This window comes from Diabrotica undecimpunctata, chromosome 10 (genome assembly GCF_040954645.1).
Source record: "Diabrotica undecimpunctata isolate CICGRU chromosome 10, icDiaUnde3, whole genome shotgun sequence".
Lineage (NCBI taxonomy): Eukaryota > Metazoa > Arthropoda > Insecta > Coleoptera > Chrysomelidae > Diabrotica > Diabrotica undecimpunctata.
Genome location: NC_092812.1, coordinates 36835735 through 36851773, shown reverse-complemented (window position 1 = coordinate 36851773; position 16039 = coordinate 36835735). Strand labels below are relative to the sequence as shown.

The following is a 16039-nucleotide window of genomic DNA, read 5'->3' as shown; positions in this document are numbered from 1 at the left end:
TATTGAAAGGATATTGGGAATATAATAAAATAGAAATTATAATTCAGTTTAACTACACTCTAAAATATCTATGGAAAATTTTACTGTAAATTTAAACAAATTTTGTGGGTTGACAAAAATTTCCAGTGATCTATAAATAGGTCGCTGGCCTATAATGGGTTATAAGGGTAACGTCTTCATTTTTTATTTTTCTTGTTACAGGAGAAGGACAAGAAGAAACCAATATGATGGTACGTAATTAGTTATAGTTTAATAATTTACTAATATTTCAGGTCTGTGATAATATTTTTAAAAAAATGTCTGCATAGAATCATAAAATGTGTCAAAATAGAGTAACTCTCTATTTAGCAGCGTGCGTAAAACTCTTTACTGCATTTAGAAAATAATTTGGGGGGGGGATGTGGGTTCAGTATACAACAAATTTCGTAGATATGGAGGTTCACATAATTATCGTTTGTTTTTGTTTATAGGTATCCTACGAAAGAATGACAGTGAAGTATGTTAACTACTAATATCTTAGTTACAATGTTTATTTCTTGGAGAACCTTTGTACAGTTAGTGGTCTATTCTCAAGGAATATTTGAAAAATCATATTAACAACATCACATTATTCCTTTGTTTCGGACATTTTAAAGGAGCTCATCATATTTTATATTTTAAATCAATCTATTTATTTTTTTTTATTTTTTGTACTAACGAATATACTTTTCATCCGTGTTCATCCTTTATTTGTTCACTAATTTATTGATAATTGGGTTGAGTTGACCGAAAGTACAAGCTGATTATAGCCGCAAATGTCAAACATGGAACAAAAAATTTCTGTTTAGCAGTGTTGGCATGTTTTTATAATGTATATGCTGTATGCTTAAAAAATATAAAGAGACAAAGTTTTAGAAGAGTACATTTTGATTATATTATGTTATAAATTCTGCAATTTTTGATTTATATAAAACAAGAATGAGTAAATATTTGTTTGTTTCATATAAATTAAAAATTGCAGAATTCTTAAAATAGTATAATCAAAATGTACTTTTTTTAATAGCTTTATCTCTTTATATTTGAAGCATACAACATATGCATTATAAAAGCATCCCAACACTGCCAAACCGAAATATTTTATTTCATGGTTGACATTTGCGACTATATTCAGCTTGTACTTTTGCTAAACTCAGCCGATAATTTTTATTGATTGCGCAACTACTACTTCTTCGACTAGAGTCATGCAAGTTGAGACGTGCTTTGTGAGGTGACGCATCATATCATTTATATCACTTCATCGATTTATTTGAATCAGCAGGGTGCAACCTGAAGATAGTTGAGGCGACAGTGATTGGCCACCTATAGTTGATTTTGTTTCAAAATTTCAAAAATTATTAATCGTTATTATCACAAATAGACAAAATTTATTAAACAAGACAGTTTCAGAAGTGCTTAATGTTTAGGGAGTGAAAGCTAATGTAGTAGTTTAAAAATCTAAATGAATCTGCAATTTAGACTAGAATACGCTGGTGTCTGATCAGCCTATGAAGGAGCAGTATGCCAAGAGATAAATGATACTCCTCCATAGATCCCTACCAGAAGACTTAAGATCACACAAAACGAGTATTGAATATTGATATTGGAGACTTAATTAACGCCAAGGTAGAAACAACTGAAAATGAACCCCCTGTAAAAGATATTGTAGAATCATTTGGCTGGGGCATTAGAAACAGAAGAGAACGCCTCCTGCAGTTTGCCAGTGAAAACAATCTAATGATAACAAATACACTTTATGAACACCACCTAAGAAGGCTATCAAGGTGGATTAGTAAAAACAAAGAATAAGAAAATCAAATGGACCAGTTCAGGCCATTCATTTACATAAGAGAGAAGTAAAAACTGACACGGAGAGCATACCAGAAACCTGGAAAAACTAGTGCTGAGAATTATGCAATGACGCGTCAGTCTCAGAACACAAGAAATATGCAAGAAAAAACCCAGGGATAGATCTGAAAGCAATGGACAAGGTTGGCGTAGATTTAATATGTGCAATATGATATGGATCACAGGTAAGTGACGCGAATCAATCTGTATCCCTATCCATAACAAGGAATCGCTAACCGTATGCAACAATTACAAAGCCATGCAAGCAAAATCGTGCTACGTATAATCAATGAATGGCTAACAAACCAAGTGAATTAAAGGCTTTCGATTTTCTAAAATGGAGTATAACGGGATATATGGGAGCGCCTATCAGCCTTTTTATCCTAACACGAAATCTGTATGATACAAACTCAGCCAAAGTTATACCGTTAGTGTACGTGAGCGCCCGTTTCTATTGTCACTTTCATTTTCTCTAAATCGAAACGCTTGACTTATTGGTTCTCATAACTTCAACAACATAATGTTAATTTTCAATTTGGATACTTTTCTGTCCTTAAATTACTCGTTTTTAGTGAGAATATCCTACGCGGAACACAAGAAATTCTAAAACGCCAAAAATCGTCCTTCTTTACTTTTAAAAACTTTTCTATTCTAAATTCTTTTTGAAACGAGCGTATTCTCCCCCAGCATTTAGTTATATTTGCTAAATTTATTCCTTACTTACTTTTAATTGATTTGCTCATTGATTCATATCTACTTCAGTAATAAATCTTTCTACGTAATATCCATTCTGTTTGAAAATTTTACGAGGTCTACAAGTGATGCGTATTAAAAATGGTTTTTTTTTATATTCGAAAAGAAATTTTTCCCAAACTGTAAGTTTCGTAAAAGGTCAGGTGTCTTTTTCATGTTTCAAACATCAACGGATTTTACTCGCAAGTTAGTGATTAACTTTTCTCTCAAACCATTCGTAATAATTTTTTAAATTCGCCACGATAATTCGCCTTTACTCAAAATTTGTTGTATTGTATGTTTGCGTATAAGTGAAGTGCTGCGTTTATTTTTGAAGTGTTTTAAACAAGCGTTTTCGTTAGTTTCGATAAAACAGCAATCCAGTATATAGATGATCATCCGTTTATTTAGCTCGACAGGCCTTCTGAGGCCTAGGGCATAAAAATTTCACTTCTAAACAATGCAGTAAGTATAAATACGTAATTCTAAAAAATACATGTTGATAAAAGATACAATTGCAAATGGGTAAATTTTATTGTATTTTTACATCGTATTCAGAGCTCTTTCCTATGTTTCTTTACAATGTCCATAGTTCCATTCTTCTACCTTTATAACTTTTGGTCCTTATCATTGTTCTTCGTCTTGGTCCCTTTTTTCTCTTTTGCATGGGTTTTCTTTATATAACTAGTTTCCTTTTCATATTGTGTTCTACTTTCTCTTTACATTAGTGGAAGTACTTTCTTTTCTCATTTTTTCTGGATCATTGTGAGTTTATTTTTACATACGGTATTTCTTTCGTTTGTTTTTCTTTGTTACCAGGTTTTTGTACTGCTTGGCAAAGTTAGGGATATTGCTAATATACTGGTAATGGTATTTCATTCTTCATCAATTATATGTAACTAAACGATTAAAAAATAATATACTTTTTTAAAAACATGAAAATTTGAGGCCCTATAAAGAGAATCAGGCCAAAAAACCATTCTAAGTATTGACAAAGAACCTGTACAGTCATATAAAACTGACCTTTTTTCTCAAATAGGATAAAAAAAATAAAATTCTTTAAAAACTACTTGACCTATCAAGCCCATCTTAGCAATTATAGTAACTACTTAAAAGCTCACATTATGGAATGTGTTATAAATGTTCATTTTAATACCTACGAGATTATAAGCCTTTTCTATTCACTTCCCCCAGTGTTCCAGTGATTTTTCGACTTTGTTTCCTGGGGTTATAAACTATAAACAACTTATAAATTTAATTTAATTATTTATTTCTTTGAATAACCACAAAAACTATATCCCTAACTTATACCTCGCAGTTTATATTAATTTGTCCGTAAATTGATATCGGAGCGAACCGAATTTGCAAATACCTAATATTTTCCCATACAGAGATGAGAGCGTCAATGATGCCTTTTGTCCCCACTCCTTTTCAATATTCATGCGGCATTTCATAAAATCAATTTAAAAAGGACAAGATTGACGGAATCATTATTAACAACATGAAATACGCGGATGAAAAGTTCCATAGGTTTATCTAAGTTCTCTGCTAAGACTCTTATCAACCTTTTATTCGGTTTACGTATACTGTGTTCTTGTATAAAGGCGACATCGAACTTTCTTATAGCAAGGGTATTTGCGTCTACTCCATACTCTACTCGCTCTTTTATAAATCTCTCTTTGTTTTGTTGGTGCGAAAAATGAACAAATACAACTAATATTTGAAGGAAAGATAAAGCTGGGATTATATCATATAGTCCAAAATAGAGACATTGACAAATTTGACATCATGGTCATCAATCTAAACTGACCTAGTATACAGAAAGAGAAGGTGCATTCTGAAACTATTTTTTAGTGGAGTTTCTATTATCTACTTTAATTAACAGAAATCATAATTATTATTGAAAATATGTTTGATTTTTCGATTTATATTTTCAATTCAAATTGTGGTTTATTTCTAGTGTTTCCAATACATCTATTTCTGCATTTCCCAATATTCTGGTTTGTTTTGTTTCCAGTACATCTATTTCTGCATTTCCCAATATTCTGGTTTGTTTTGTTTCCAGTATCTGCATTTAAATTTACTTTAAGAAGTTACATAAGTCTTTTATTTAAAAAAAATCGAATTATTTTTTATTACGTATGAGAGTATAGTACTTTAAGAGCATTCACACCAAATTTGAAGTAAATTGGAACAATATTGTGAGTTAGAGAGATTTGGATACTGCGCAGTCGGTACGTGCGCTCTCGGTTTAAAACTCCGAGAAATCGTGCCTGCGCGGAAAACAAAGTTTCAAGTAAAAGTTTTTAAACTAAAGCGCACGCACCGACTGCGCGGTATTCAAATCTCTATAACTTCGGTAATATTACTCGAATTGACTTCAAATTTGGTGTGAATACTCTTGAAGTAATATACTACCACATGGAATGAAATAATCTATTTGTTCACGCCTCTATCCAATTCGAGTTTATTTTATGCATTTTTACAATCCGGCAACATAGTGGCGTAGGGAGATATATTATGCCATATGTGAAGATAAGGCGAGTCCCTTAAGGCACCCCAAAGACGACAGACAGCAATCAAGTACGAGACGGGATCGGTGATGCAGCATTAGAGCGAGCGGACATAATACTTAATAAGCGTTATATATATTCATGTATTGTGTAATTCAAAATAAAATCAGTTTTGTTTTCGCACGGAGTTTGATTATTAACCAGCGGCACAAGCGAAGTGCATATCAAGCAAATCCACTATTTTTAAAAATACAAAACCTATAAAAGCCTTCCCTTTATTGTCCTTAACATTTTACTAATTTGGTCATCTATGTTTACGTAGTTGTGTTTGGTTTAGTTTCTGGTGTGACTTCGCTGTTTCCACTACAACTCTTAACGGATTGCACTCAACTCTCTTCTCATTATGTGTCCTCTCAGTTTGGCTTCGTTTTCTATTTCTTGGCAGGTTTTCTTTAATGCCTTTTTATCTGTTGTTACTATGGTTATATCGTCCGCATATCCTATTATTTGTATCTCTTGTTTCGGCGTATGTATAGCGTCTATCGTGGATTTTCCTTTTCTAAAACCTTACTGGTAATTCTTTATTCTTTGTTCTGTATATATATTGTTCGTCTGTCATTATTTCATATGTTACATTCAGTAAATTAATTGCTCGTTAGTTTTTGCAAATTCTATGGTCTCCTTGTTTTGGGATTGTCATTATAATTCCATTCTTCGGGCTTTACTTCTTTGCTCCCTATATTCTGTATTAGTTCATAAATCTGTCTGTATAGTGCCTCTGTTTGACATAGGCTTGCCTTAAATTTATGAATTGGTCAATAGAATTTGGTATTTTAAAATTAAATGTCTTTTGGGATGCTACTGGTCAAACCAAATTATATTTATTGTAGGAATTTATCGCCACTCCAAACTGAATTTTGATGTTTTCTTCTTCGAAATAGGTCACAGTACTAACTAGGTACAACCTATAAACTTCGACGGAATATGAGTCTACCTCTTATCGTCAATATAATCATAGGTTTTTCAAAAAATCACGTCGATTCATCTCACCTAGCTGCGTCTAAACTTGCTCCTGGAATTTCTTGCTTACTATCGGTGTTTATTATATGTATTAATTATTTTTTCATTTTTCAAACGATTTTAGTAGATTATTATTTATTAAAACTTCGACTTCAATAAAATTATATAAATTTAGTAGCTTTTTGATTAACTTTTTTCTTTTGATAATTGTTAGTCAACTAACATTTTTAGTGAACATACTCAACTGATTTGATTCTGATAAGATTGTTCTTTTTAAATTCGTATTCTTTAGAGAAAGTGGGGATAATGTTAAGTGTTTTTAACTTTTATTTACCTGCTCAGTATAGCTTAGTGCTTTTACTATATTACATATATTTCATACGCATCATTTAATACGAAACGAGTATATTTTTGCGTAAAATACCAATTAATGTGAACTTACAACTGACAACTCTTTCTTTTCGTGGTATAAAAATTATATCACTTAATTTTATAACTGTGTAATCAACTTGATCAGATTATTTATTTAACGGTAAAATAAAACTATATTTTTCTTGACTTAAAACTTCTGACATCACCTAAATGATCTTAAAATATATATTTTTTAAAGTTATAAAAAATAAATATTTATAGTTTTCTTAACAATTTATATTTTTACTTATACTTTAATCCACTTTTCTATGTAATTGTTATTAAATCAAGCGAAACAGTTATTGTCTTGTGCATTTGCGAGATAATTCTTTTATCTGGCATTAGGGATATGGGGATTTATGTATTTATATTTCTTCTAGTATACTGACGGTGCTTCTCTTTTTAAACACTTGTAATAAATATATATTTTATCTTCACAAACTCTGAATGTTACTTACTGGAAAATTTTCATGGCTGCAGGTTATAGACAGTATTCCCATTACAGGTAACCTGGACATATGTGGTTAATGAATCTTTTCTGGTTGTAACTTTTCAGATGTTTGCTTAATGTAGTAATGTTGTGTAGATCTTGCCAATATATTAACAGACTTTGATACTGATGCTTTCTTTGAGTAGTTGTGATCTTGTTTGTCTTCCTACTTTATATTATGAAGTCCACATAAATGTAGATGTGTAGGCTGCTGTTGTGCTTTGTCATTCGTTTGTCATACGCCTTTTTTAGATCTAATAATTAATTCTGAGCTTTCTATATTTATCTATATGCTTTATTACGAAGCCGACAGATCGTTGGGATATTGGAATCATGTCGTTTCCTGTTAGGAAATATAAGATAAGGAAGAATCCTAATGAATATGGGATCAACTGGCCTTATATCTGTCTACTGGCTTTATTTTTGTTTAAGGAAAAGTTCTAGAGCTCTGAGCCATACTATACTACAACTGGCTTATTGTGCAACTTCCACGTATACGTGATACCCATTCCAGAATTCTAAGTTGTACATTTCCTAAGTTGTACATGCAAGATGTGGTTGATTTTTCTCTGCTATAGACTCTGTAGATTAGTCTCCATGAAACAGTCTCATTGTATGCAGCTTGTCCCTTGACGATGTCCAGTGAGGAAGCGTGTCTATATGAAGTACTTCAGCTCTTGCACATGTGGTGGTATACTTCCTTCCAGTTTGTCGAGTTTTTCTCGACATTCCCACAGTTAGTAGCTTAGTGACTTCCTTATTTCTTCTGGCAGCCCTCATAATAGCCACCTGACTACCAGTACCTTTATTGATCTGCTTACGTTTTTTCTTGTTCAATGGAAGGTTGCATACATGTGTGCCTGGTATCCTCGTAGTGGAGTAGAAATATTTATATACAAGCTTTAAAATTGTATCCGTATGTTTCTCTGTTTGTTTTAATATACTTATGCATTTTCTTTTTCTTGAAGGAATATTACTAGATACAAGTTACTATTTGTCAAACAATACACCACCGAAAACTTTGGTTTTCAACGCTTCCACAAAATTTATTATCACTACAGCAGTTTCGGCAGAGTGCCTTTCTCAAGTGCTTTTCTTTGTGTTTATCAAATCTTTCTTTATAGTCTTCAACTGAGTTAAAGGTTTTTCTCAAGTGGGTCTGTATTTTTTAATTTGTTAATGTCCATAGATTCTAATAAAAATAGCTTAAGGCCTTTATTTTGAATGTGAAGAATTTGAAATTGGTCATTAAAAGAAGGTGAAGTGCGTACGTCGTAGAGTCTATTTTTCTATTATTGAAAACAGTTCTGTATTCTGCTACACGTTCGTTAAAATTTCTAACAGTTTGACCGATGTAAGTTTTTGAGCAATCGCCACATTTGTATACACCACTGTGTATACAAATAATATATTTGTCTAAGTTGTTGTTTGTTCTAAAATCTGGTGTTATTCCTTTCTTTTTTATGTGTTCGTCCATTTTTTGTTGATATCTTGCTGGGAATATTAAGATCAACAAGAACGAAAAAAGAAGCACTTGCACAGTGGTGTATACAAATGTGGAAGCTGTCCAAAAACTTACATCGGTCAAACTTGTAGAACTTTAACAAACGTGTAGCACAACACAAAAGGTTTTTCAATATCAAGTAACAGTAGAATCAATCAGTAACCGACTCTTTCTACTAACGCTTATAGTATAATCTGTTAATGCTATTGGTTTATACTTTTTTTAAGAACTAGTTTTGTGCTTTTTGTATCTATTTTCTAGTTTCATCGTTTGCAGTTTCAATTATTTTGACAGTAAAATTTTTCTATCGGGATTTTTCATTAATTTTTTAACGAAATTTAGTTTTAAAAAAATATTTTTAACTAAATTTATATTTTTACTAATTTATAACTAAATGTTGTGGATTAATGTTTTAATTAATGGTTTAATAATATTGAATTTTTTTGCGTCAAAAGTTATTTTTCTTAGATACTACATATTTATCTAATTTTTACACTATTAAATATTTATAATTTACCAAGATATACATAATCTTGTCGAAAACATTCTTACGGATAGATAAGTTTCTTTGTGATTATGGTATCACTTCATAGGTACTGTTTGTTTTTAGTAAAGTTTTCAGAAATATTTAATTTAATTATTTATTTTTTCTACGAAAAAATTGTTGATTACACAGTATATATATATATGTTTTTATCGTATTATCGGTATTGTATATTTGATGTGTCGGCCTCTCGTGGCCAAAGTTTTGCATGTGAACATTTTAGAATTTTTCTACATTATAAGAGCCCGTTCATACGGAGAAAGACGCGCAGATAGGTTACCTTAAGGCGGTGAAAATAATATTTATCGTAAATATGTGACCATAATAGTCCTATATTGACTTAGCTAATACAAAATTACATAAAATATTATCGAAACATAGTTTTAGTACGCTCTAGAATTACATAGTACAAAAATTATTTTTATTATAATTAACAATCAATAGATATGTAGTACCAAGTGTTAACCAATTTTTAGCAAACTCTAAACTATGAAATTTTTAACCTAATTTCGAAATTATATAGTAAACATGACATATATACGAACATTATTATTAAAATACTGAAAATAGGCAAAGGAATGTCCTATTCGTTTATATTTTAGTCAAAGTACTAAGTCTTCACGACGTTTTACATACTGGATATTTAAATTCTTCATAAATAAACCGGTTGGCCAACGTGTTACTTCTTTCTTCTCCAGGTATATGATCTGCTTGAGATGCTTGAGAAATTTCCTTGTTTGTAATTTTGGTGAACGTTGTTGTTCTGTCTCCTTTAGTATAACTGGTTTTCTCATTTTAACCAACTGTCATTTCTTCACCGCGTTCTGACAACATTTTCGTAAAATAGTATTTTATAATTTTCATCTCTTCACTTACATCTAATCTGATTAAAATATTTTGCTTCTTTGTTGATGGTTTTTGTATGATTCTGCTTTAGCTCTTGCTACTGCTACTTTCGCTTCCTATTTGGCTACCGTATAGTTTTGGAAGACGCTGAGGCAGTCTGCGCTTGGAAGACGCTGAGGCAGTCTGCGCGTACAACCGATCCGGAATTTCAGTGCATTACACTGGTTTTGGAGTCTACTGAAAAATGCGCAGGCTGACTCAAAATCAAAGGATGTAGGCCTAGTATAGTTATCAAAAGAAAAAACGAAATACACGGGATGACACGAAGCAAATCCAATTTTCAGCCTTACCACCTCACCCGTCTAGACATTAGCGGTAACTCGACAACCAAAAACCCACTATTACATACTCTCTGTGAGAGAGAATATACTACAGATGTGTATGTATAGTTTTCTCTTCTTTTTTATTTTTTATAGATAAAACAAATTTGTTTGACCACGTCCAGGTCTCTTTATTCTCCAATTTCAATTGCACTATTTATAATAGTAAACTATGCACAGCATAGTTTTTATGACAGAAGATTACAATTATCTTTATAACTGACTGTCAAAAGAGCAAAAATGTAAATGTACCTTGGTGTCTCTGTTTTGTACAAGGATTTAAAAAATAACATGACGACTTCTGAAATGTCAATGATAGTGAGGTTGGAAAAAAAAGAAATTATGGAGAAAGAAATAACATCTGCTGAATATTGACTGAAATATTGGTATTATTCTAAAACGATTTTACAGAAAAAATTACTTTTGAAAACATGGCAAAAAAAAGTGATTAATTACGTAATAACACTTTCGTCGCTCGTATTTCATCAATTTTTAGATAAAGATAAGAGTTGTGAATTACGATTACTACAGATAAAGTGTAACTTTTTTTCATTAAGGTTGCATCACACTTTTTACATGATCTTTTACTTTTGTTGAATTTTTGGTCAACTCTTTTACGAGCTAGTAATATATTTTCCTAATCATTTTATTGGTGGCCCCATTTCCACCGAATTTTTATATTTTTATATATTTTGAAAATGTTGGCTTTCAAAACATTTATACGACACTTTAAATGCTTCGTCGACCAAATTCCCCTGTTCCATCATTACATAAAATCGTTTTCTAAATTTTTAATAAAGATGTTTATATTTTTTGCTTACTGATAATAAATATATTTGAAATTGTCTCTCATAGCTTTCGCCCCAAATATTTTTATATTTGCTCTGAACTTGCCAACAGTTTAAACGTCTTTTTCAGCTTTACCTGCGTAGTAACCTGATTTCATTTAGATTTATTTTATATTTTAATGAAGATAAATATTAATTTTTGTTATTTACCGTGATAACTTTTAAATGAAAAATACACATCACTGAAGAATTATAAAGAAACTTAATACAATATAAAATTAATCTGGCTACAAATACCTATTGGTTAATAATGCATTACTTGAGAAATGACACATTATATTTTACATTAGGCGAAAGCCAAACAAACATCTTTTTGTGGTTATATATAGTTAGTCGCTTTTGACTCTTCTCATAGCAATTTACATATTATCTATTATTTACTAAGATAATGCTCCCTTTGACTAAGGGCAAAATATATACTGGTACTTTACAGCTTCGGCTGAAAGTTTTCTATTCTGGTATACTTTAATTACTTACGGCTAAAATGTACTATCGATGTTATATGTAGTAGTCGTCGTCCGTTTTATAATATACATACTATATACTTACAACATATTCTATAATTGTACCACCGTAGGGTGACTTATATGGGCGGTTTTCCGTACGTGTGGATAAGGCTCTCATAATGCGTTTTAATTAATTAAATATTTTGCGGAGGTCAGTATCAATTTCAGGATTTCATCGTGTCATAACTAATGTGTAGCTTTAAATAAGATGACTTTGAAATGTCTGGTGGAAAGGCATAATGGAATTGTATCTGAATCATTTGCTATTTTTTAATTTTCTGTGAACCATTTTATCCGACTCCTTGCCTTCTTTAATCTGTATACATTTTCTTATTCAAATATTTACTAATTGTATTATGCTCAACACCAAACAATGTTTTAAGCGGTTTCAAGTATTTTCATTCATATCATATACTTATTTTAATTCACTTGTTACAGTATGTTTCATAATAGTTAATCCATCTTACTGATGTCTTTCTTTTCTTGTCACCATTTTGTCGTAATTTGTGCCATTCTATCTATAACGTCTTTTATAAGTTTTATATAAAGATGTGCCTCTCCTTTGATTTATCATTAGATAAAATAGAGAGTTCGCTGTTTTTGAATTGCAGCTTTTGATTGATTCCAGTTCTTCTATAATCAGCTGATAACTTTTTCAATTTCAAAAAATATTACGTCCTGGTTAATTTCGTGGCTAAATTTTCATAAATTATACAGCTTAGGCTCGTCTGCACCGTTGCAAATTTTGGTTAGGATGTTTCAATTATAGTTTCGCTATTTCCAATGTTTCGGCTTCATCTTTTAATATCTTTAGGTTTTCGAAAAAAAAGTCGATATGATTTACTGAAATTTTTCTTACTACTTCTGGCTGTCTGTATTTTTATTTTTGTCCACCTCTTGTGAGTGGCTCAGTGAAGCAACGTAGCGAATCATTACACTGCCTCCACTCAATTCTTACCTACCTAGAGGTGGACCAGAACTAAAATTACCAGTATGTTATAGGTAGTAGGTAATTTTTCTTTAGCTGTATTTGGAAGTTCCATCTATAAAAATTTCAATTGGATACAATTCCTCCAACCTTCACCGGTCGGTGGGTAATTTCTAGCTACGCCTAGATCGGGTCGATTAGGTATATAATGTGAATCTTGAAATTTGAGTAGTGACCTTCGTGTTTACACCTGAAAATTAAAATCGATACCTACTTTTACTCTTATTATTATGACCAGGATCCCAAATCATTCATGAGCTCTTACGAGCGTGGAACATCTCGCTTTGATCGTGGCAATGCACGTGAACCTCAAGGAGCCAGAGGTGGTCACTGGGTCAACGATTCTCGCCGTGGTGGTGGAGGTGATGATTTTCCAAATAAGCGTCGCCGTTTTTAAGGAGAAGCAAGAGATTTACTTGAATTATAAAATTCACTTACTTTATACTATCTTATGATTTGAGACTAAATTAATAGAAAATACAGGTACTAGCACATGTTTAGATATCCAAAAGCTGTCCTAGATCACAACTTCTGAGAGTAAGTGCAGGTTGTTGGCTTTTGGAGTTTGATTATGGGAATTTTAGAAATTGTGGAGACGAGAAAGTGGTGGTGTGCATTCCAGTTATGTGTGAAAATCCTTAAACCTTTTTCTTTCTTGCAATTTCTGTTCCTTTAATGAAATATCCTTATAAATGGATAAAGCTGTACCCGCATTATGGTCAAAATGTTGTGACTTTGGCAGCCGTTAACATTTTTAATTTTAGTATTACAATATACTTAATATTAGGAAGTATAAGAATGTAGTAATTATTGAAATGACTTTGTGTGTGACTTTTTTAATTAATGCAACTTTGTTTACATAATTTATGTATTTTATGTCCTTTCATATGTCTCTTAGACAAAATATAATCAACTTATAACAAAGTAATTTTTAGTTTTAATTATACAGTACTTGAAGAAGTGTACAGGACTACACATGACACATCCTACATATTTATGTCTGAAATGCTATAAGGAATACGCATGAAGAATTCTGGGAAAAGTCATTTGAGGTATATAAAAGACAAATGCAGTGAATCGAAGAAACAAACCTTTATTGATCTTGCAAGTGGTTTGACTATTTCGAAATGTGTTGTTGTGGACATTTAATAAACAACTTCCCACCTAGTATTACAAATTGTGAAAGATATATGCGATGTAGTAACGACTAGTATTTGGGCAGGTGTACGAAAAACAGATCAATGATAAAAACTCTACACTGAGCCCCAATATATTGCTATAATTCTGAAGCCTCAACGAGACATTAGTTGGTGTTTAATGTATGCTGATCGTATTGTGTTGGTAGTAAATATTAAGTGAGCATTAAGTTGAGTAAGATTTAGGAAGACAGATATATTAAAGAAATACTAATTCCGGCAGGATGAAAACTATGGATGATGTAGTAACCGTTTTAGGTATCTAGATCAATGTTTTAAGTAAAGAAGGAGCCTGTAGAGATCTGACAGTGGTGTTTAAATTGTTTCTGGCTGTATGGGGCATTGCTTTTTCCCGTGCCATGCATTCCATAGACACGAGGTTTTGCTGATTGATAATGGTGTTTTTGTGTTGGATTGCGTGTTTGTTGCGGTTGGATTAAAGATCATCTTTAATAAAAAATTTTACAGTTATTGACATAGCTGCTATGCCATGTTCTCACTTATTCTGTAGTTATTTGGTTATATCTTGTTCACACCTTTCATATTCAATTGGGACGTTCAACTCAATTTCAGAGCATAAATTCTTGACAAAAATAGGACTTGAAGACCAGAATATAAATGCCATTTGTATATAAATATATAAACATTTGTATATAAATAGTAGGATCGAAGATGGAAATTTATGGAAAACTGTAATTTCAGACAGAAACAGAATAATGACAACTAGTGAAGCTTTGTGGGTCCTGTAGCTATTTCCGAATACTGCGAAATTCATCCTCTAAAACTCACAAAACGTCATCAAAATTAATTGGATTGTGTCTAAATTAGCTGTCCTCATAAACACTTCCTATTTAACACTTTCCTATTTTTTCCTATATTTCTACCAATTAGTCGTTCAAGGTGTGCATTCTATCCCCGCTATTATTTAATATCCACTCGGATATGTGCCAAACATGGTTTGCAGGATACAGACTTTGTAGAGAAAATCAATGGTGAACTATTTAATAATCTTAAATACGCTGACGACACTGTTGTCTTATGCGATAGTCTTCAGGGCTTTCAAGAGCTTGCATTGCGTAAACATGACAGGAAGAGGCTTTTCTACAGATAGATCAACAAAAAATTAAGAGAGTTCCTCATTTTACATATCTGGGATGCTACATTACACGCCAACTAGACCCAAGTAAAGAGAGAAGCATAACGATTCTAAAAAAAAAATTTTATTCTTGTGTGATCACAGATTAAACCTAAAATTATGTCAAAGAATGATCAAATGGTCATTGGTGTTAATGACACCGAAACCTGGACTCTGAAGGCTTATGCGATCAATCGCCTAGAGGAATTTATGATGCGGTTACATAGAAGAATGCTAAAAATACCCTAAACAGAGCAACGAAGCTGTATTACTATACAGCGTTCCACGTTAAGAAAATAACATTGCGGAGATAGGGCCATGTATTTCTTATGGACGATAGAAGCGCAGCGATGCCAGGATGAACACAAGCACGATTCAGGGTTGTATAATTTGTATTTTCGTTTTCACAGACATGAATTAAATTAATGTTTTTTAACGTGATTGACCAAAAGTGCCCATTCGAAACAAGATATGAAAAGTACGGAAAATGATTTTAATTAAATAAATAGTACCTATTTACAAAAGATAATTTTATTTTACTACTACTACTAAGGATTTCCACAGTTTTCACTGTCTTCCTTCACTTCGTAATTTTATTTTATCTTATTTTAATTATAGTAACGACAGTTTATTTGTTTTTCGGTAAGAATATCATATACCATGAATCATAGAAATCAGTAGAAAATATTGCTTAGTTAAATCATGCACTTTGCCGGCTATTAAAGATTTAAAAGCAAATAAACGGACCGCTTGGAATGCATATATCTAATTACTAATTGCAACTTAAAATAATACGGTGTGCGTATGTCAGCGATTTTATGTCGTTCTCTGAGATTACATAATGATAATAGTGCTTTGTGGTTCTTGAGTTGTTATTCTAACTTTACAGTTAGATGTTAATTGAAAATGGAAATTCCAAAAATATATCGACAATCTAGTAAATCGCATGCCTGAGAGTTTTGGCAACACTGATCTCCATAAGCCTAATGTTATTTTCTTAACTTGGAATGCTCTATAGAGCAAGCTATTAAAATATAGTTATTGAAAACTATTAAAATAAAAA

General features: G+C 31.7%; 1 protein-coding gene across 3 annotated transcripts in view; it reads left to right on the top strand.

The window, feature by feature from the left end:
• The window catches only part of LOC140452111 (protein no-on-transient A-like), a 53330-nt gene that overhangs the window by 10414 nt on the left and 26877 nt on the right, over window positions 1-16039 (top strand). The window contains exons 4-5 of one of the 3 annotated variants that reach the window (XM_072546181.1): window positions 202-230; window positions 12884-13573. In XM_072546181.1, coding sequence (XP_072402282.1) covers window positions 202-230; window positions 12884-13042 — 188 coding nt within the window. In that variant the 3' untranslated portion in view covers window positions 13043-13573. Of the gene's footprint in view, window positions 1-201; window positions 231-470; window positions 718-12883; window positions 13574-16039 lie in introns of those variants that run through there. The other 2 variants (XM_072546183.1, XM_072546182.1) reach the window with 2 other exon arrangements.